At 30.6% G+C, this 22117-nt stretch overlaps 1 protein-coding gene across 3 annotated transcripts in view; it reads right to left on the reverse strand.

Moving 5' to 3' along the window:
• Window positions 1-367: 367 nt before the first annotated feature.
• Window positions 368-22117, reverse strand: part of LOC140059606 (E3 ubiquitin-protein ligase HECW2-like) — a 40877-nt gene continuing 19127 nt past the window's right edge. For 2 of the 3 annotated variants that reach the window (XM_072105633.1, XM_072105620.1), the window contains exons 10-26: window positions 17118-17271; window positions 14478-14572; window positions 14122-14255; window positions 9959-10141; window positions 9394-9558; window positions 8957-9068; window positions 8414-8510; window positions 7803-7886; window positions 7354-7469; window positions 7096-7216; window positions 6764-6877; window positions 5923-6075; window positions 5025-5256; window positions 4346-4492; window positions 3775-3889; window positions 3148-3346; window positions 368-2539 (exon numbers count right to left, since the gene is read on the reverse strand). In XM_072105633.1, coding sequence (XP_071961734.1) covers window positions 2428-2539; window positions 3148-3346; window positions 3775-3889; window positions 4346-4492; window positions 5025-5256; window positions 5923-6075; window positions 6764-6877; window positions 7096-7216; window positions 7354-7469; window positions 7803-7886; window positions 8414-8510; window positions 8957-9068; window positions 9394-9558; window positions 9959-10141; window positions 14122-14255; window positions 14478-14572; window positions 17118-17271 — 2333 coding nt within the window. In that variant the 3' untranslated portion in view covers window positions 368-2427. The remainder of the gene's footprint in view (window positions 2540-3147; window positions 3347-3774; window positions 3890-4345; window positions 4493-5024; window positions 5257-5922; window positions 6076-6763; window positions 6878-7095; window positions 7217-7353; window positions 7470-7802; window positions 7887-8413; window positions 8511-8956; window positions 9069-9393; window positions 9559-9958; window positions 10142-14121; window positions 14256-14477; window positions 14573-17117; window positions 17272-22117) is intronic. The other variant, XM_072105700.1, reaches the window with a different exon arrangement.

Genomic DNA, 22117 nt, shown 5'->3' on the forward strand with positions numbered 1-22117 from the left:
CACGTTGCGTTACGTCCTTGTGTTGCGTCGCTAGTGGGAACCACGCTTTACTGTGCAGAAATCGCAATTTTTCGCTCTCTCTAAGTCTCGGCTCAAATCCAATCATTTCCCTATGTTTTAAATTATCTTTCTAACTTCTTTTCTCTTGTTTTATTCTTCATTTGGTTGTGTTTTAGCGCATATTGGGGAATTACTGTATATACGCTATATAAACACATCACCATCATTCCAACATAATGCATACACAATGATATTGTTGTATACACTAGTTCACAATGTCTAAACTGCTAGGTAAAAATATTTTTAGAAAATATACAAAAATTTATATATTTTTGTCATTTTTATTTAAACTTTTTGTTGAAGAAAACATTCGTGAACAATATTGGTACAAATTAAAACAAAACAGATAAAACCATGTGTTGAAAATCCAGTAAAATTTGACAGCTAGATAATTAGAAAGAATGACAATTGCATATATTACTTCTTACTTTGTATAGAATGACCGCACCTCATATCTAAAAAAAAAGTCGCATGCCAGAAAAAATTACAAAACACGTAATATAATACTTTATATAATATTAATTTTACAGTAATAATATATTTATATACGAAACAGTACCATATTGAACACCCCATTTTATATAAGCATTACCACGTCCTTTTTATATTTTAATATACTTGAAAATACGATCAGTTACAAATAAAAAAAAATCCTGAATATGTTGCACAGTAATATGATCATTATCAAAACATTTCTGCAGAAAAACTTGCGTAAATTAAAATAAATTTCAGACCAATTGAATGTAACAAACTATATATATATATATATATACTCTTAATGTGCGATTTTTATATGATCATGTATCTATTTATATAAATTAATAGCATTTTTTTATATAACAATTATAAATTTAAATATAGTCAATGTTATGTTATCCATGATTTTTATATTTACAGTACTATATTTGAATTAATAAAGAATTTAAAGCACAAACTTAATGTTCGCTAGTGCCAGAGTACTGTAGTATGTGGGTATGATAGTGTATACATGATGTATTGAGCTATGCCTACACCATCAAAATTGATGTGACAAAAAATGTGATGTGCCCATATATGGACAAGATGATGTCATATCACACTTTTTTTCACAAACTAGTTTGATAGTGAAGACAGAGCTTTAATAATGTACCAAATATTTAATAATATAATGTACAAAATGTAATATTTGTAGTAATATAACATGTTGTGTAGTAGTATTACACTGACTAATATCTAACATTATACTTTAATACAAAAAGGGTTATATATAAAAGTCATCTCAAGTGTGACTTATATCTTCTGCTTGTTATGGTAATAAGTCTCCTGATATACTCTATTTCTACACTACTTTAGCCTAATGCATTATAATTGAATTGTTTATATGAATATAAAAACTTATCTTTGCAATAATTAAAAAACTATGATCAACGTTATCATATAAAAATGCCATAATAGTCACCCTCATCATCCTCATAATCAGCTTAAATTATATTAATTTTCTTTATATTATTAAATATATATTATTACCATAATCTGTATTATATCCTAACCATCAATCCTATTAATCTAATATTCAACATTCATTGTTAATTTAGTGTGCTGTATATGATGGCCAGGAATAGTCACTCTCATAGCTATTCTATTTCATGGTATTTTATTATGTTCTTTTATCATTATTATTATCACCAAAATTAACTCATCATTATTCATAATTATTTACTCACAGTATTAAAATTATATAAATAAAAAACATATTAGTTTTCATATTGATATAGTTAATATTAATAGGAAACCAGTAATTGAAACTTATGTTTCAAGACAGCAAACTACATATTAATATACTAATTGAAACCAGAGGAAAATGTTTTCACTATATTAGTTTTCAGTACATGAAAATTATTGAATTGCGAAAATGAAATACATACAACAATGATCTCATACAAAATGTTGAAAATGATACAAATATTATTGTTAGATATGAAAACAACAATTAAGGAGACAATAATGGTGATGATAATATTAATAATAATAATAATAATAATTCTTGCAGTTTAGCTTATAAATTTGTTTGATTTTATACTATTATAATAATATTTATTAAAATAATCTTTGAATTGGCCAACAATAAGTTATATATATATATTTCTCACTCACTATGGTTATATTACAAAATGAAAAGCATGATGGGATAGAAAGCCCTGTTTAACATACTTTACCCACAATGCCCAGTATCCTACTTTTATTATCAGAGAACATTTGAATATTAGTAATTAACTTTTATAACATTCGTATATAAATGTTCATTGCTAGTAAAGTCTTACATTTATTTAAATCAAGTTTATTAATTTTGTGTTCCCTCTGATTCATTTATTTTAAAATTGGTGCAATTTAATCGATGCCAAACGTACTGGTCTCCTCGACAGCAATGACTAACTTCTCCAACAACATGGCGTATGATGTATACGATGGTAGATCAAGACGATTAAAACATGTGTGAGCTCTGTGAAGAAACATTACATTAGTTGATGATATTTTAAATATAAATGATAAAATATATTCATGATGATTCTTAAGCTCTGTCTACACTATCAAACTAGTTTGACAAAAAAAAGTGTGATGTGCTCAAATATGGTAGTGATATGCCCAAATAAGGTAGTGATATGACATCATCATGTCCATATATGGGCACATCACATTTTTTTTTGTCACATTAGGTTTGATAGTGTCACAGAGCGTTAGTCAAACCAAAGTTTACATTTCAACATTTATTTTCTTGATTACACAGGTTATTATTCAAAGTATGAAGGATATTAAAATAATTGTTTTAGTTTTGTTACAAAGTGCGTGCAACAGTTTAGTTACAGTTGTACTATGAAGTGCATCTATTTACTAATGGGACAGTATTACATTATTTATTAAGCTATGTCTACATTATCAAGCTATCTTTGACAAAAACAGTGTGATGTACACAAATATGGTATTGATATGCACAAATATGGTAGTGATATGACATCATTATGTCCATATATGGGCACATCACATTTTTTTGTCACATAAAGTTTGATAGTGTAGACAGAGCTTAACATATAATAATAAAGAGAGCATTACCTTGGAAGACTGGTTGATTTCCCCCATTTTTCGATACAAAATTTCCTGGGTCCATTGCTTCCACGTAGAGCGGCAAATCCTTCGTAAGGAATACTAGAAGTGCCGGTGACAAATTGAAGTAAACGTAATCGTCGTTCGTTATCAAAGTATTCAACAGCTGCCCAAAACCAGCCAATCACATGATGATGATCTTGGTATCCTAAAATTGAGAACAATATTGATAATCTTAAGCTCTGTCTACACTATCAAACTTTATGTGGGCACATCACACTTTTTTTGTCAAATCAGTTTGATAGATCAGTTTGATAGTGTACAGTAGACAGAGCTTAACATATCTAAATAAACAGTCTTTTGGATAACTCACTAGAAAAGGCTCTGCAACCACATACAATGATCCTGTTAAGCAGTAACTTAATGATTTATAAAGAAATATATGTATTATTTGTGGAAATCAATAAACAACAAATCTAAAAAATCAACACCATAAACATATACATACTTATACATTTTAGGTTTTTGGTCTAAAAACATTAGTTTCTCTCTATTCACCTATCAAATAGGGATCTATTCTAGGAATATATTTTAATCTTGGTTATTAATTATTTAGTATTTACTGAAAATACTTACCTCCCCTATATTCAGTATTCTTGCGCCAGTCAACAGTGTCAATTTCGGCTGTGCCAGCGATCACTAACTCCAACTCATGTGCATCAAATACTGATATAAGCTTAGAGTCAACCACCTGTATGCAAATGATTGATTAATATGAAAATTAACTGTCTTCTCATCAAACTCTTAATGATGATACAACAAAAATAAATAATATATTTTCTTAGCTGTTGGGTTTTTCTTTAGAAAAGAATAGGTTAGGTCTTACTTTGTTTATATAATTTGAGAGAGTAACATGCAATCATTCAATTTCAAATGAATTCAATTTCAAAAAGCCTCCAGAAATGTAAATACACACAAAACAATTTACAACACCAAACAGAAACATTTTTTTTTGTTAGATCGCCTTCAGTTTAAGATAATTATTATGGTCGTTATTTGTAACATTATATTTATTACTTTTTAGTTGTTTGTTTGTTTGTTTGTTCATTAAGCATCTAGTTCACCCAACACTCTGATGTTCATGGAACAATGCTATATAAATACCGCTTTATATTTGTTTATAATAATTAAAACACATTAAACTTACTTCATAGAAACCTCGTACCAGTGTTTCTGTTTGTTCTGAAACACCTCGTTCTATCCTCCACTTAACTATGCGCTCAATGTACTCTTTCTTGTTTTTCTCCGTCACTGGGATATTTTTACCATTAGTTTTTAATTCTCTTTCAACAACCTGTAAGAATAAATGAAGTTGTTGAAAGGTTCCACATTCGGCACTAACCAAATTTAAACCCCATCTTGTCTGCCATAATAAAGACATCGAACCTGCAAACTCTCTGTTACAGGATGACTGCCTTAACCAATACACCGAAAATGATGGTATAAAAGCCATAAGAAAAGGAAAAAGTGAAACATTTGGCATGTGTTTTTTTTTTTTTGGAAGAGTAAGAAGTTAGCACAGTATTCTGGTTTATTTTAAGGTGGTTTCCCAGAAATTCAGGGTCGTAGACACCGAGTAATTTTTGGCAGAAAAGAAATTAATATGAAAATTAAGAGTTTTGCCTGGGAAACTTGGGCAACACCCTTGGGGCCGCCCCTGCATCTCAGCCTCAATGAGTGTAGTTTGGTGACAGATGTAAGACAATAGACCCTTATTGAAGATGAAAGTTGATGTATGCATCATCTACACACCAGTTAGGCGGTACGGTTAGTCCCCACATTTCCATTCCTAATATTCAAATTCAAATGCGCCTTTCATAAATTACCTGGCCAAAAACTTCTTCATCAGCGGTAAAGGTCAAATCGTCTAATGCTCCTGTGATGTCATTGTCCTTCATCCACAACAGACTTTGATGGAATCCGCTATCTAACGATTCTAGATCACTCAAGGTACATTGTTGCCGTAACAATGCCTTGTAGAACGGACGCGTAAAGAACGCGTCTAAGAGATAGTGATGAATTATTGAAAGACCAATCACTCGTCCACAGAATCGGAACCTAAATATTTGTGAATAAGAAAATAATTATTGTAAATTATTGTCATTTAGTTATGTGTAATTAAACAGCATATTCCTTCCAGTATAGTCAATTCTGTTTTTCTGAAAGACAGTTCCGTAAAATTTACAGGAACTTTATCAGGGAGTTATTGAAGAGACTATAATAGGTAATAGTTATAATAGTTAAATAAATTTGTACATTAAGACAGTCACATAACCTAAGGATTTATTCTTCTGGCCTTAAATTATCTATTCAATTATAGGTACTGTATCATATCTAAAGCTCTGTCTACACTATCAAACTAGTTTGACAAAAAAAGTGTGTGTTTGATATGACAGCATCGTGCCCATATATGGACACATTTTTTTGTCACATAAAGTTTGATAGTGTAGACAGACCTTGTGCTTTATTGTTATGAGTTTAAGATGATGGCAGCAAATAGCAGCATTTCAATACAATGTCATCTTATGTCCTTCGTAAGGAAAATTAGGATGTTGGATGAATGTGTGGAGAAATGTTCTAAGGGACAAATAGACAGACATGTTGTTAGGAACCAATAGACAGATATGTTTTAAGGACCCATAGACAAATATGTTCTAAGGGACCAATAGACAGATATGTTTATTCAGTTATTTTGTTTTTGTTAAATCTTTTTATTATACTTACCATTCCATATGATTGTCCACAAAAGCAGACATGGGACTAATTTGGACTGTGTACGTATCATTAGCTGAATATTCAAACAATCCATAGTAAGGGTTAAAAAGCTGCCTTGAAAGTAAGAAAAAGAATTCCCTTGATGGTCCACCGTAGTCAAGACTGAAATTAAATACATTTTAAACATTTAATACAGTATTCAGGAGCGGATTCAAGGGGGCCCATCCGGCCTGAGCCCCCACTAAAGTTCACAAATTGTAATGCAAAAAAAAAAGATAGCACATTAAGTTCCACACTTCATTTCACTATTTTTCCACTACCTGGACCCGCCACTGGTATTTACTTTTCCTATCAATTTTAAGTGACAATCAACTGCCTGACTGTGTGGCAAGCTTTAAAATCGGGGCTGCAGCAGCTTGTGACCATGTAGTTGTTTATTGCTTTTGCCCATATACATACATTTTCACACTACAGTCAACTCTCCCAATACCGGACTCTCCGAAAACCAGAAACTCTCCCAATACCAGACTTTTTTTGAGGACCAAAAGGTCCCAAATTTATATTTACCATTAAAAACACATTCCGAATACCAGACTTTCCGGAAAACCAGACTTATTTGGCCGGCCCAAAGGTGTCCGGTATTGGGAGAGTTGACTGTACAATAATAATAACAGTTCATTCTTATATAAGCAAGCTCTCAATGCGTTGCACATTATTAACTCGGTCATTTTTTGGATCATACACGTATGGAAACATAATGCAGCTAATAATCGGCGCAAAGTTGTGTCTTGATCTAACCAGTACCCATTTATACTCCTGGGTGTAGAGACAATTATTATTACTGACTTACCCTTCTTCTCCAGCAAAACAAATAAATAATTTGCACTTTCTTATATCTTTGTGAGTAATAGCAGAAATCTTGCCAAAAGCATCTTCAAGAAGATGCTCACGTCTTATTGTGATTCTGAATAAAAGGTAAAAAAAAATAAAATATAGAACTTTCGCGCAGCAGAAACCATTAGAGCAATGTCATCTCTGAAGGTTTACTAACATGTGATGTGCCCAAATATGGTAGCAATATGCTTAAATAAGGTAGTGATATGACATAATCATGTCCATATATTGGTACATCACATTTTGTTGTCATATAAAGATTGATAGTGTAGACAGAGCTTTACTCACTTCAGTTTTGTTGGACCTTGCCCATAACCCTTGTTTTCCAATTTTTTATAAAAACTTCTGAGCTTGGCATCAAAGTCTCTGCGGTAAGGAGTTGGAGCTCTGACATTTGACCTTTGTACAACTAAAATAAATAGATAGGAAAAAAATTACAAGTCTGGAAAAGATATACTATGTGAAGAAAATAGACACTTGGAATTATTAATTAATTTTATCATTATAACCAATTTAAATTAAAAAAATATATTTATAAACACGTACCTGGGGATCCTATTGGCGATCTAGAGCGTTGATCTGGATGCGAGGCTAATACGGACTGCGTAGCAATGGGGACTGCTTGTATTGGTGTATAACTCTGAATTTCATCGTCAAATAAACTATAATAATTCAAGATATTTGATAGTTAATTTCTATTTTTAATATTCTAAAATGATTGTTGTTTTTAAAGCTGATTTTGGACTGAACGAATAACATAAAATTTTTGGTTCAAATTGAATAAAAGTTGACAAAGAAACAAAATAATTAGGTTAAGCTCTGTCTACACTATCAAACTAGTTTGACAAAAAAGTGTAATGTGCCCAAATATGGTAGTAATATGCTCAAATATGGTAGTGATATGACATCATCATGTCCATATATGGGCATATCACATTTTTTTGTCACATAAAGTTTGATAGTGAGCTTATAAAAGATTATAAATTAAGACTAACCTTAGCAAGAGTGTCACTTCTATATCATTTTCAAGACGGTTCAAAGCTTCAATGCCTTCTTGTCGAATAATGTTTAACTTATCTCTGAAATAAACATTAATACAGTAATAAATATGTGTATGTTTCTAAAGGCAAGTACTGTAGTATCATCTTACTCTTCCATTCATACCCAGTTTAAAGCTCTGTCCACACTATCAAACTAGTTTAACAAAAAAAAGTGTGATGTGCCCAAATATGGTAGTGATATGACATCATCATGTCCTTATATGGGCATATCACATTTTTTTGTCACATAAAGTTTGATAGTGTGACAGAGCTAAACAACACAACTAAACTCTAGCGTTGTACTTGTACAAGTATTGGTTTTTCCCAATGACAACATTCTCAATATATAAAACACCTAAGTGCATCTCTGCCATTTGGTTGGTCGATGTGCCATACATAATTTGTATCTATAATTACATTGGTACTACATGTTTTTCTAAATGCAGGGCTAGTGACTGTGACATGTCTCATTGTACAACAACGTATACAAGATTCGCATGCATGTAGTTTGATTCAACTCCTTCACGCAAACTATAGAGTTTTTAAATAGTATACAACTCTCTCACCTTAACTTCGGACTTGATGAAAATGCAGACTGCCTCTCCTTCAATATATCGTTAATATTTGGTTGTCTAAGAAATGCCACCAATTTCTCATTATACGCTGAAATTATAACAAAAGAGCATAAATATAAACTCTCTAAATTGTAAAATGAAGTGCTGAACTTAAGCTCTGTCTACACGTCATATGCCCAAAAATGGTAGTAATATGTCCAAATATGGTAGACCTAAGCCCAAATATGGTAGTGATATGACATCATCAAATTTGTTTGTCACATAAAGTTTGATAGTGTAAACAGAGCTTTAGACAGGATTCCTATATTAAGTACCTGCTGGCTAACACAAATAGGTTGTGTATGCTTGAAAGTCCTACAAGGTCAAAAGCAGGAGTAAGTTATTGAATAGAAAAAAACTACATGCACAACTAACAGCACCCATGTAAGTGAGTTGCAAGTTGAGCTGCGAACCTACAACCACACCCGGTCATGTGATCACTGACACAGACTCTGCTTAAACTATCCATGCTCTAGTAGCAAGGCATCCACATACCAAGTGGTTTTTGTTCAAATGCATATTGTAAAGATGGACTACCGAGTGTTTCTATAGGCCTAGGCTGCACCGGAGGACCAACACCAACTGGTTGATGCAATGAATTGACATTCTGAAAGAACAAGTAACATGTAAAAAATATATATATTCAAGCAACATGAACAGTTTATGAATTATCAAGTAATCACATTTATGTAAATAAAGGGGGAATAACCTGCGACTTGCAGCCTGCTGGGCTGAATTGCGCACAGGTGTGGACGACACATACCACAACTTTCTACTAGCCTAATGGTCCTTTCACGTCGAATGCTGCCATAATACCCTATTTACATAGTTAATTTTAATATTTAAACTTTTTATATTCATACACACATAATTTACAGATTAAAAATATTATTGAAATTAATATTATTTAAAAGTAATCATTGAATAATTACCATCATATCAGCATTCCGTCGGACGTCATCTTCTCCTTCACTTCTGCTTCTTTCCCGGAAACCAGTTGGGAGGGGTAGCAAATTGGCACCCTCAGCAGATTGGTCCACTGGAAGACGAGGATCTATAAAGGTTGTTGTTCTCCGTGTATGATTGATGAAGAATTGCTTTAGAGAAGAAAAAATGATTGATTGAATACCTTGTTAATAAATATATTACAATTTAAGTAAAGTACATTACCTTTATAACAATCACAAACTTATACTAAAGCTCTGTCTACACTATCAAACTTTATGTGACAAAAAAATTTGATGTGCCCATATATGGACATGATGATGTCATATCACTACTATATTTAAGCAATCACTACCATATTTGGGCACATCACACTTTTTTGTCAAACTAGTTTGATTGTGTAGACAGAGCTTATGTTCAATTTTGTAATTTGTTACTGTCATTTTATTTTGTCAATGGATGCACCACCCACACAGTGTTTTATCCAAATACATTATTAATTAATTAATTGATGTATCTGTGAAATAACAAAATAAACAGTACAGTACATACCTTTCCAGATTTGTCTTTCTTTTTTTCCCAACCACTTGGTAGCTCACCTCGCTCACTAAATAAATTCAACAATGCAACCAAATCCCGGTTATGTTGATAGTCCCCGAATTTGTTGGGATCTCTACGTATTTTATTCACCATGTGTTTTAATGAAGAATTTTTCTGGTACATTTTGAATGCTTGCTGTAATGAAAAATAAATTATATAATATTCAAGTTTTAATTTAGTATATATATTTTAAAATATAATTTCAAAGTTTTAATTTAGTAGATATAAATTGTTTGGGAGGTGGTAAAAACTTGAAAGGGGAAATAATCTACTTTTTTGAGACACTAGACATTAAGGGACACTCTACTATTATGTGTAAAACACGAGAAGCAACACTATGGCAAAACCACTAATTAGGACACACCCATATTCAGGTATATGAAGGTGTCCCCTTAATAGAGGTTCAATCATTTTAAGATGTCCCCCTATAGGAGTTCTACAGTGTAATCATGAATCATTTTCAATAAAAATTAAACAAAAATTGGGGCGAGTTGAAATTGTTCAAAAAGACAAACCTTTGTTTGGCTTTCATTCAGATTTATTGTATTATTTAAAAACTTATCATTTCCTGTTATTTGGAAAATAGCCATATGTACGCATTTGACAAAATACTAAATTAGGATTTATAAATTGTGGAGGTGTGATTTATTCCTCATTCAATATTTTACGTTGTGACAAATACACTAAACAAATGGGATATAAGAATAAAAACAAAATTAATTTGTTTTACTAGATGGTACGCTCGCTTCGCTCGCGTACCATCTAGGTCGTGCCCACAGATGGTTCTCGAATAACTGGCGATTTCAAATGTACGTACCGCAGGACTATAATACATTGTCGTTTACAGAAACGAATAAATAGACACGATGATTTATGTAGTCAACTAAAATTAGCACCCTGGGAATTACTTCCGAAGGAGAAACTTATCACAAAATGAGTCCAAATTTTTGATTTGGACTCATTTAAAGAAACCCAATTTGTGTTTTGTATGGGTTTTTTTATATTAGGGTTGAGGGATGGGAAAGCGGATAGGTACAAAGAGGAACAATTTTTAAATATATTCTTTATCCACTCAGTAACGAAATATTGTTTTCGTGTTTTATAGGCCTATAAATAATATACCTCTAAATACAGTAAAACATTTGCGATTTAATACTTTGTTAAAACTGTCACTGTCATAATCGATTGAAATATTAAAGTACATGTCACGATACACCACTACGACGTTTATTTTATTGGTAATTATTAATTAATACAAACGTTGAGAAGGAACTGTCAGTATAAAGTTTATTTGTATATAATAATGTGTTTATATATCTAACAGTAGATCCTATCCACAATCTCAGTAATAAAGTTTATCTGTATATATTTTTATATTACACCTAACAGTACTTTACATTACAGTACTTTATATTACATCTAACAGTACTTTACATCTAACAGTACGAATATTCACAGTAAGAAATGTTCGATTCAAATGAGGACTAAAAATAGTTAATATATATTTATAGTATTGCCAACGTATTGCAAGTTTATTCTCAAAGGGCCCATATATTTACCTACCGTATGTGTTAAATCAAGGGCTCATAAATTTACCTACTTGTGTTAAACCAAACTCTGGCAGACTGAGAGATTGGGATGTTCCATTCATCGCAAATCAATACATTTGTATAATCTTATATTAAATCTATCAAAATAGTATTTTTTAAAGAAAATCGGCCTGTCTTCAACATTATGATGGTGTACTCTAGCTGTTCAACCGGTTTTCAGCTATTGAAAACAATTATCGTAGGAGGAGATAGGGAAATGCGAAGTGTCCTCGTATTATTGTGTGCGGGTATTTTTCAAATTGTCATCCATTAGACAGTGTATACTACGATCGGAAAACACCCCTATTTGGGGCAAATCGTTGAACCTAAATTCGTTTTAATCGTCAATAACTAATTATCGAACTTAATTTAATCAGTAAACAGGGTTACATCAGGTGGTTAAAATCAGTACCGAAAGTACGAACCAACTTTATATACCATCGAGTAAAAATTCTAGAAGTAAGGCGTGATTTACCGAATTTTGCCCTTACGTAAATTTATATATAGATTAAAAATCAAAATAGAACTATTAATAGATGAGGTAATTTATTGAACTATTAAACAAATCAATAATATTAAGTATCAATCAAGTGAGTATAAAAGCATAAACAACATGGATGGTTAACATAAAAAGGAAAAAGAACTTTTCACATGCGGACCTATACACATGCTTGCTAAAAAACGTACGGACCTATACACATGCTTGCTAAAAAACGTACTGAGTGGTGAACACAAGTGAGACGTGCAATGTCTAACGATGATTAGCGTTTAAGATGATGACAATAAAAGCATAAAGTCAAAATTCAAATATCAGATATATAATTTGTTTTCTTCACATTTATTAAATATATATAATTGTATGTTGAATTGAATAATAAGTGTTTCTAAGGTCAAATAAAATATTAATATTTTGTTCTGAAATAAATATGACAATATATTTCCATCATTATTTAAACGTCCTTCATTTTGAATTTCTAATCTTTTTTAAAAGTTTTTTTTATGGGTTTAATTTCTTCTACTTCTTTTTTTTTCTGTCAACGGTTATTTTTATTTCAATATGACATGAATACAGAAAACGTTTACATAATAAATAACGGAGTTAAATAAAAAAAAATACAGAATAATTTTGATTGATTAATTAAAATAAAAAATTCAAAGATGGAACATGTAAATATTAATATTTTGTTCTGAAATAAATATGACAAATATTTCTGTCATTATTTAAACATCCTTCATTTAGATTTAAATCTTTTAAAAAGTTTTTTTTTATGGTTTAATTCTTCTTCTACTTCTTCATGTATCTTTGGTTATTTTTAGTTCAATATGACATGAATACAGAATATTTTTACATTTCTATGCATTCATGACATCAGACAATGATCATTTTGCTGATATGCATAAAAAGATGTTTACTAGTACTTGACTTAAGTGATATAAAGGCTTGCATTCGGATTGGCTAAATCTAGTGACCTACATTTAAGGATGACCCTAAGATTACACAAATCATAATTACTGTAGATAATCTGCAATTTAACTACCTTATTTCAATTTATTTGAGAATATAAACAACATATTTTTAAAAATGTATAATTTGATTGAATGTGAAATTTAGATATTTCTAAACTATTCTATATTCAAACTGTGTACTAACTCATGAGTGAGCATTGCATACATTTTTCTGTCTGCCTTCAAAACAATTTAAAAAATGTCTAAATGTTGATAGACAAATTATAGTTATAAAAGACAGAAATCATAAATATATTTATATCTAAATATTTTTTAAGGCATCCTATAATTGGTAATTTTTCGCTGTTGGATTTAGTTACAAAAAAAATCATACATTTCTATCATAATGCTATATAAAATAAAGAAAATCTATCTGATTGAAAAGAATTGAAAAAAATCTCGAACTGAGCACTTCTGCTTAGTATGTAGGCACACTCTACCATTAGACCATTAGTATATTCAAATGCGATTGAATAAAAATATTTTTTAATAATACTGCGTGGTAAAACAGCAAAAATTGAAAGAATCAACAGTCCAACTGAGCACTTCTGCTTAGTACAGTATGTAGGCACACTATACCATTAGACCATTGGTATATTTAAATATGATTGGATAAAAATATTCTTAGTATCACTGCGTGGTAAAACCGCAAAGACATTGTAATCATACTTTATAGCTAGGATTGACAATAAGTAATACTTAAATTCCTGCGGGCAGGTGCGCCAGTTTTAAACGAGAAACATTAATGGTCCTGCTCATGTAATGTCACATTTACTATGAAACACAGTAGAAACCAATTACATTGTTAAAAATGTATGCATTCATGAATACATTATATAAAAAAAATTCAATGTTTTGCATTTTTTTAATGGCTCTGTAAAATAATGTAAAATAATATAAATAAGTTTGTTGTTCCAAATATTGTAGTGTCTATCACATTACAGCAATTATTATATTTTAAAATTTACATTAAAATTAAATTTAAGAGGCGAATAAAGAACATAAAAAGTTAATAATCACCATATTTGCTCGAAGATGTTCAAAGAAATTCCTTTGAATTATAAATTGAACTGCGGGTGCTTTTAATACAGAATTAGAAGATGCTACAGCCGGCGTTTGTTCATCGCTGCGACCTGAATCAGTTTGTTGTTGTGCTAAAAAGAAACCATAAGTAAAATATTCATACCAGTAGGTCTAGTCTTCACATCTAGCTCATGTGCACTTTAAAGAACCTATTACGTAATTCGACAAGTAGGGGCTTACCCCGGTGTACTAGCACACACAGCCACTGATCATAACGGGCCCTCTGGCAGACCAGTCTAGAGGTTACCCAGTATAAATAAATAACAAATTTAAACTAATAACACTATAATTACCAGGAGGAGGAGGTGGTATGCGGGATTCTTCAACAACTGATATTGCAGCTCTGCGTTCAGTGCGATCTTGTAATGTTCGTCGGAAACTTTGATATCTGAAACAGTCAAGTAATATAATACAATCACAGATTAGCGCATACAGGATTATTGATTAACATGACATTACATACTTTATGCAGGGCTGTTAAATTGTTAACATTAATTTAAATAGAACTTCATTTGAAAGACTCGCATTAAGAAACAAGGGTTAATTTATGTTTATAAATACGACCAACTCCTATTCAATGGACACATTGTTGGGTCCCAAAGTTGTCCGCTTAATAGGGATTACTATAAATATTTAAAAAAGAATAACCCTTTATCTTGAATTCCTTGGTTAAACAAATAAATTATATTTAATACAAGTGGAGTATACATAAAGTTATTTCGTAACAAAAACATACTTTAAATTAAAAGCCTTAAAGAAAGACTGATGTGATATCAAAACTACTAAAATGATCAATGAGTAATTTACCAACATTTTAAAAATAACTCATCTGACAATGTGAAAAATAAGAACATACGTCTACAGATGTAACAACAATTTTCATCATGTAACGGATATAAATCATTAGCCATTACAAGTGGACTAAGACGAATAACATCAATAACATGTATTTATTACTAAATTTAATGAGGGTGGCCTATCAAGTTCCAGTGAAGGAATAAAGGGCCCTCGAAACATAAAATATATAATATTTATTACTAAATATTAATTTACCAACAGCTATACTAAACAATCACCACTCCTCCCTCCCCCCTCCCCATTATAGTTATACCTTAACTAGGCTCGCGCTAACCGCTCGCCAATTCGCCAATGGCGACTGGAGTCTCCATTTGGCGAAAATAATTATTGCCTCGTTCGCCAAATTGGCGAAAATACATTTCCAAGCCTAGGCCTAGCCTGGTCGGCGTGACTTCTTATGGGAGCGAGAAATCGCCACACTTCGGTACTTTCTGACTCGGGTACACTTTTTACCACAACAGCATTTTATGTGACGACGTCACGATCGCCGTGTTCATTTTTTTAGTTCTGTTTAAACATGCGCAGAGCGTGCCTCGATGACAGTTAATGTGATTGGTTCGTGGCCGGTCGTCGTCGACGTGATGATGAGCGAATAAAAGGGGAAGTCCCTATTCTTCGACGTAGAAAATGAACTTCGAGAAGAAAATGTAAACAGAAACATGTGGACGAATACTTCCGTAAACGAGGCTGTTCTGTTATTTAAAAAGGGGAATTTTAAATTTAACAAAGTAATTACCTCAATAGTATAATGTTAACATGTTTAATTTTATTTCCCTTTCGATTATTCTAACCGAAAGTTGCGCTTAATAGCTAAGAAACAACGTATACTACAACGGCAACCCTGGCCAAAGCGCGTTTCGGCCGCCTACATAGAATGGGTTACGGCCGCTGCATAGCAAATTCAAAGCTTCTTAAATTTCTGTGGTACATTTCTTCCTAACGTACTTGTTTTATATAATTGATTGATAAATATTCCACTTATTAAATAATTTAATAAATCGGTAAAATTGACGTTTCGAAGCAAGTATTCCATGATGAGAGGCGACATTTTTCGACATGCCTCGTGTGCGGCGAATACTAGTTCAGAAAATGGAACAGTCCACTGTGCGGGGGTTATCCAATCATTAATTAACGCGCTAATACCTAGGCGACGGTAATTTAGTAATAAGCGGAGAACTGAATCCCCCGTAAGGAAAATGGTAAACACTGATATTTATGGTAGGGATTATTTTTTTCAGTGGTTGGTCTTGTTGGCTTCTTCGCACCAGGTCCACGCAAAGTCAAATAAAACGATGTGGTTTATCAAACAGAAATATAAATTAGCTTTAATTCATTACTAAATTAGCCAGATTTTGATAATGAGAAAGGCTAAAAAATTGTTATTGTTAAAATTGACATATGAGGCGGATGTACATAATAATAATAACCGATTTACATATCAAAATAAAGAGTATTTAAAGCCTGATAACATGCAACAAAAATTACTCCACCACCTATTATGGACCTCGTGCGATCGGGTGCGAAAATGGGTAGGTGTTTTCCAAAGTTATTTTTAGCGCGCAGATTTCGGCTCGCCGGCTTTTGTACCTCATTTTTAACTCGTGTTTTCTATTAAAATATTTAATAAACATAGATTAAAAATATATAAAAATAATCCCTTAAACAAGATCTTTCCAGGCATATAATTTTTATTCTCATGGGTTCATAAGAAATAGTATATTTTTAACTTCAAAGACACGTCACTTTTTGAAATTTCACGAACGTGTTAAAATCGCGGTAACGAAAATCAGCTTCATTGGGATAAATAATAATAATATAAATGTAAAAGAAGTAAAATAACAAACAAATACATGCATTATTTATTTAATAAACATTTTTGCGAATTTTTATGGTTTTTTAAATTTGGCTAAAGGATTTTCAATTTGGCTAATGTTTTTCAAAACCTTTCGCCATTTTGGCGAACGAAAATTTGACCTTAGCGCGAGCGTAGCTTAAATATTCAATGTTTTTTTCTTTTCTCCCATTAACTGGAGATATCTTTACAGGTCAAAGTTCACCATTTAAAATAAACCTACCTTCTCTCAAGTTGTTGTCTACTTTGGTGTGAATCAGTGGACTCTTGCTGTTTTCTGCTTTCTTTATTTAAGGTCGGTTTTGACCACGTTGTCGTTCGGTTTACATGGTCAATATAAAATACACGATTGTACTGGTCAATCCTAGCTTCCCAATCTAGAAAAACAAGTAGAAGTAAAATGAAGATAATGACCAAAATGTTTAATGTCCAGACTAGACTGATGTCAAGACTAGATTGGACATTGAGGAGGATTTCAGCCGGCCCCCTCTAAATTTCAGAAATTGTAATGCAAAAGATAGGACATCAAATTTAAGTTCAGAATTTCATTTCACTATTTTTAAAGCATGCCCCACTCCCCTCCCTCTATTTCTAAATCCTTTATCCGCCACTTTTTGGAAGATACTTTAAACATGACACAGGATTCTCTATTTTCTCAATTTAACTAGATTAGATCACTCATTTCACCATCTACAAAGAAGTTGAGATTTAGCCTGAAGGCAAGAGGCAGCAGTTAAATATACTACATTATTGAAACAGTTTCCGAAATTACATAAAACAGGTATTAACATTACCGTGATTAACGACCATATTGTAATGGAAATCGGCTAGCTAATGACAATATTATGCAATCTTATATATTATTATATCTTAATATAATCTTACATTTTGAAGGCTAAACAATGATTTAGTTTCATAAAAGAAGACATGTTTTTAAAAGGAAGAGAACCTTAATATTTCAACAACAAAAAAAGGGAGAACATTTTATTTCTGTAAAAGGTGGAAAACTTTATTTCTGAAAAAAAAGGGGGGGGGGGTGACACTTTATTTCTGAAAAAAAAGGGGGGGGGGCAACTTTATTTCGGAAAAAGGTGGGGAACACTTTATTTCTGAAAAAAGAAGGAACACTTTTTTTAAAATGGGATAATTTATTCTGAAAATTTAACATTTTCTAACAGTTTTTTTCAGTTGGTAAATGTAAATAATGATGTACAGTACTATTCAGTGGGAAAAAATATGTCAAAAATGACAAATTAAATTATTTATCACTTAATGTTATAATGAATCTCAGAAAATAGTCAGATAAATTTGTTTGATGAATATGTCATTTTAATGTAACGTAATAGTTTCAAATCAACTTTGACCAAAACCTGGTTCGAAAAAAAAGAAGATTTACCTGAAAAAATGTAATTTAAAGCAAAAATACTGAAATTGTCTGTCTAAGTAAGGAGTCTGTGTATGTTAAACAGAATGAATTGTAATGAATTGTAAGAGATACTTTAAGATTGATAGTCACATGCCAATTGCACTGTCTAATAAGGTCAGGATGATAATTAATTACTAGCTGCTTTATTATGGTATTTGCTCATGGCATCCCAGGTAAGTACAAATTAGAGCTAGATGTAAAGCACACACATTTGAATCAAAAAATGTCTCACCATGCTTAAATGAAAAAAAATGTATTTATTATTATTTATTTATAGCACTAGATCTCCAAAAGCACCCACAATGCTCTCCCAAATCAAAGAAAACGGAAAAAGAAGATTAAATGGAGTTGAACATGTGTTTTGAGCCGTGATTTAAATGTTGCCATTTCTATCAAGTATTATAAATATCATCACACAATATTTTTTTTCTACAATTGTCGTCTCTAAATAAACAAGAAATATTTCTTACAAAAAACACTGCGACTTGTTGACGTAACAGCTTAATTATTGATCTTTCTTCAGAAATAATGATTTATTATCAATTATTATCAATTATTATCAATTATCAATTATTATCAATTATTATCAATTATTATCAATTATCAATTATTATCAATTATCAATTATTTTTGTATAACAATCAGTAGTAAACATTTTGTGTAACGCAAAAAATAGTCTGTCCAACTCTTGACATACAGTACTGTAATACAGATTATCATAGTATTAACTTTTGTACAAGGCGCTTTTGAATTCCTACTGTGTTTATTATCAACTCTTGTATTGTAAGGTAAATCCGTAACAACCTACCTAGCGGCATTCTTCAAATAAATTCAACTTAAATCCAACTTATTATAACAAATAATATTTCCAACTTAGCAAGCAGTCCCGAGGAGAATAATATTTGTAAAAGTCTACTATTATATTGTATGTGTAAGTGTAAGTTGTACACACCTATTGAGAAACACAAAGATGTTGAAATTGTGAGAAAAATCTGTAATGATTAGGAATGCTAAGCTGTTTCAACCAATCACAACTTCCCAATTAGTCTGCCGTTAACATTTCATCCAATGAAATGGAGTAATTACAACAGCTTTTAATAAAAAAAAAAAGAAATGACCTATGGGTCGTTGACAGCCGAGTAAATTCAATATACTAAGTGTTCTGACTCTTAAAGTATAAGAGAATTTTTGATAAATTCAGTATAAACAGTGAAATAGAAAACTCCCCACACAATTAAATCATCAACTAAAACAAGATGAACTAAAATAAAGAAATGGAAAACATATTGAGAATTTTTTCTTCTTTTAAGACATTTATGATTTATTATGATTATTATATCTTTTTTTTAATAAAACTGTACACAAATATTTCAGAAATTAATTTGACATATGAAGATAATATATTTGTTGATTTTTAATATTTTTAATAGAATACGGAGAAAATAATTTTTTTTGTCTTTTTTTTATTACAAAAATGTACACATATATTTCTGAAATTAATTTGACATGTAGATATTATTTTTTTTAATTTTTAATATTTCATTTAGAAATAAGAAGAAAACATTTTACATTTAATTTGAGGAATTTTTAGTTGAAAAAAGCGGCTTTATAAATTTAAAAAAAAAGCAAGGTGCATTCCTCATTTAGTCTGTGAAAAAGTCATGTCCAACTACAGGAAATCCCTACTGAAGGGTCTTTAATTGAAGAAGCCTTTACGATAGAAATACTAGAAAAAGGAATCTAATAGTAAAAAGTATTAATAGTAACTTTTGGTAAAATGGATTACTGTATATGTATGATGAATTGCAGTTGACCACAATCCAACTATAAATAGTATAGTCCACACATCTGATTAATTTCAAGACTTTTTCTGTCAAATTGTCCATGTTAGAGTAATTCAAATTTAAATACGAGTTATATGAATAAAATTGAAGTGATGATAGATATCAAACCACAAAAGCAATATAATTCTTTATAATTAAATAGAAAAATAGCATGATAGTTATGCACATTTAAAAAATGTGTATTGTTAGATTATGATAAAAACTTAAATTTGTTATGTATCAAACAATTAAAAATAATATATTTTATTTATTTTAAAAAACAAAATTAGACTATTTAGATTTATAATAAAATAGAAAATAGCATATAATTATGCACTTTTGAAAAATGTTTATTTTTAGATTATGATAAAAAACTGAAATTTGTTATGTATCAAACAATTAAAAATAATACATTTACTTAATTTTTTTTTATTTAGATTATTTAGAATATTGCTAATATCAAAAAACATTATAAAAAAAAGTAGACTAAGTAAAAATCAATCAGCTCTAGCAGGTCTTAATTTTAAAAAAAACCACCAAACTTACAGTACACAAAATAAAATAATAAAAAAATAATTGAATAAAATAAAACAAAAATAAAATAACAAATGAAAAAATAATAAATCAGTGTATTGTTTATTTACAGTAGTTCCAAATAAAATTGTAAAAAATATATTTTTAAAAACTTACGTGACTTTGAAAATCTGCTAAGGGAACAGGAACACTTATAAGATATAGTAACAGACGCTCTATTATGATCCATGGTAACAAAATGGATTCAGAGAAACTGATTTCTAAGTAACCAGGATCTCAATCCTACTATTCAAAAAGATGATTATAACCAAGTCCAGTGTCAACAATATAAGACAGGAGTATCAAAGTATTTTCCATATATCACGCTTACTCCTCTGATTGCAATCAGCGTAATAGCCCCTTCTCAGATTGTTTCGTCGTATTATATAACACGCCCTCTAAATATATTTCCTCGGACACTACACCCTGCGTCATGGTAGTATATTGTCACTTCCCTTTGCAAGCGCCAAACTATCACAAATAAATTTATGAAAGTTTGTTTGATGAAAGTCCTGTCAATTGATGACTCACACTTTGTTTACTACAACAATTTACAAATTATTAACCGGCCGGAAAACATAAAAACACAATATTAAATCATCCGAGAGGTTTAGTACCAAAAAAACAAACACACAGCACAGTAATTAAACACCATCAATAAATATACTCCTTAAATCCTAAATTTAAATATTATAATGAAATATTTAAACAACAGTATTTATAATAAGTTAATGAAACAATGTAGTGCAATAGAACCTGCTTAATGAGAGAAGAGACAGAAGATGATTCTAGTTTAAAGGAAGTGTTTGTACTTTAAGTTCCTTCCTACTCCTATTAATACTTACAATGCTAATTACATTTGAGGAAATTGAATTTGTTATTGAAGATAAAATGACAATTAGAAAAAGACTTAATAATCTTAGAAAAGAGCGGGAAAACAACAAAGGAATTACAAAGTTTATAGAGTATAATTTCAACTATACTCCAATAAAAAGGAAAAAAGATAACAAATCCTAGAGAACAACATAAACAGCTCCCATAGATGTCTAGGAATGGATTCACTACACAAATAAAAATCTGTCCCAATAAAACCTAAATGCATTCAAAACAGACTACTGTACAGTAATATTTACTGTAAATGTAAAAGGTTATAATGGACATACATATTAAAATATTACTATCAGTAAAAATAAGAGATTTACAATATTTTATAGCCAGATTACCTTTGGCATTTTAAGTGTTTTTATGAGGTTGTTTTTACTCTGGTAATTGACAACTCTAGACTAGTACATACACATTTATTGCATTTTGTATGTTTAAATGTTTATTTATTTAATGTATTTAATATAGTAGTAGACTACTAAAGTATTTTCAATGAATAACTTAAAAATATTTAAAAAT

The sequence above is a fragment of the Antedon mediterranea genome, chromosome 1, assembly GCF_964355755.1.
Source record: "Antedon mediterranea chromosome 1, ecAntMedi1.1, whole genome shotgun sequence".
Lineage (NCBI taxonomy): Eukaryota > Metazoa > Echinodermata > Crinoidea > Comatulida > Antedonidae > Antedon > Antedon mediterranea.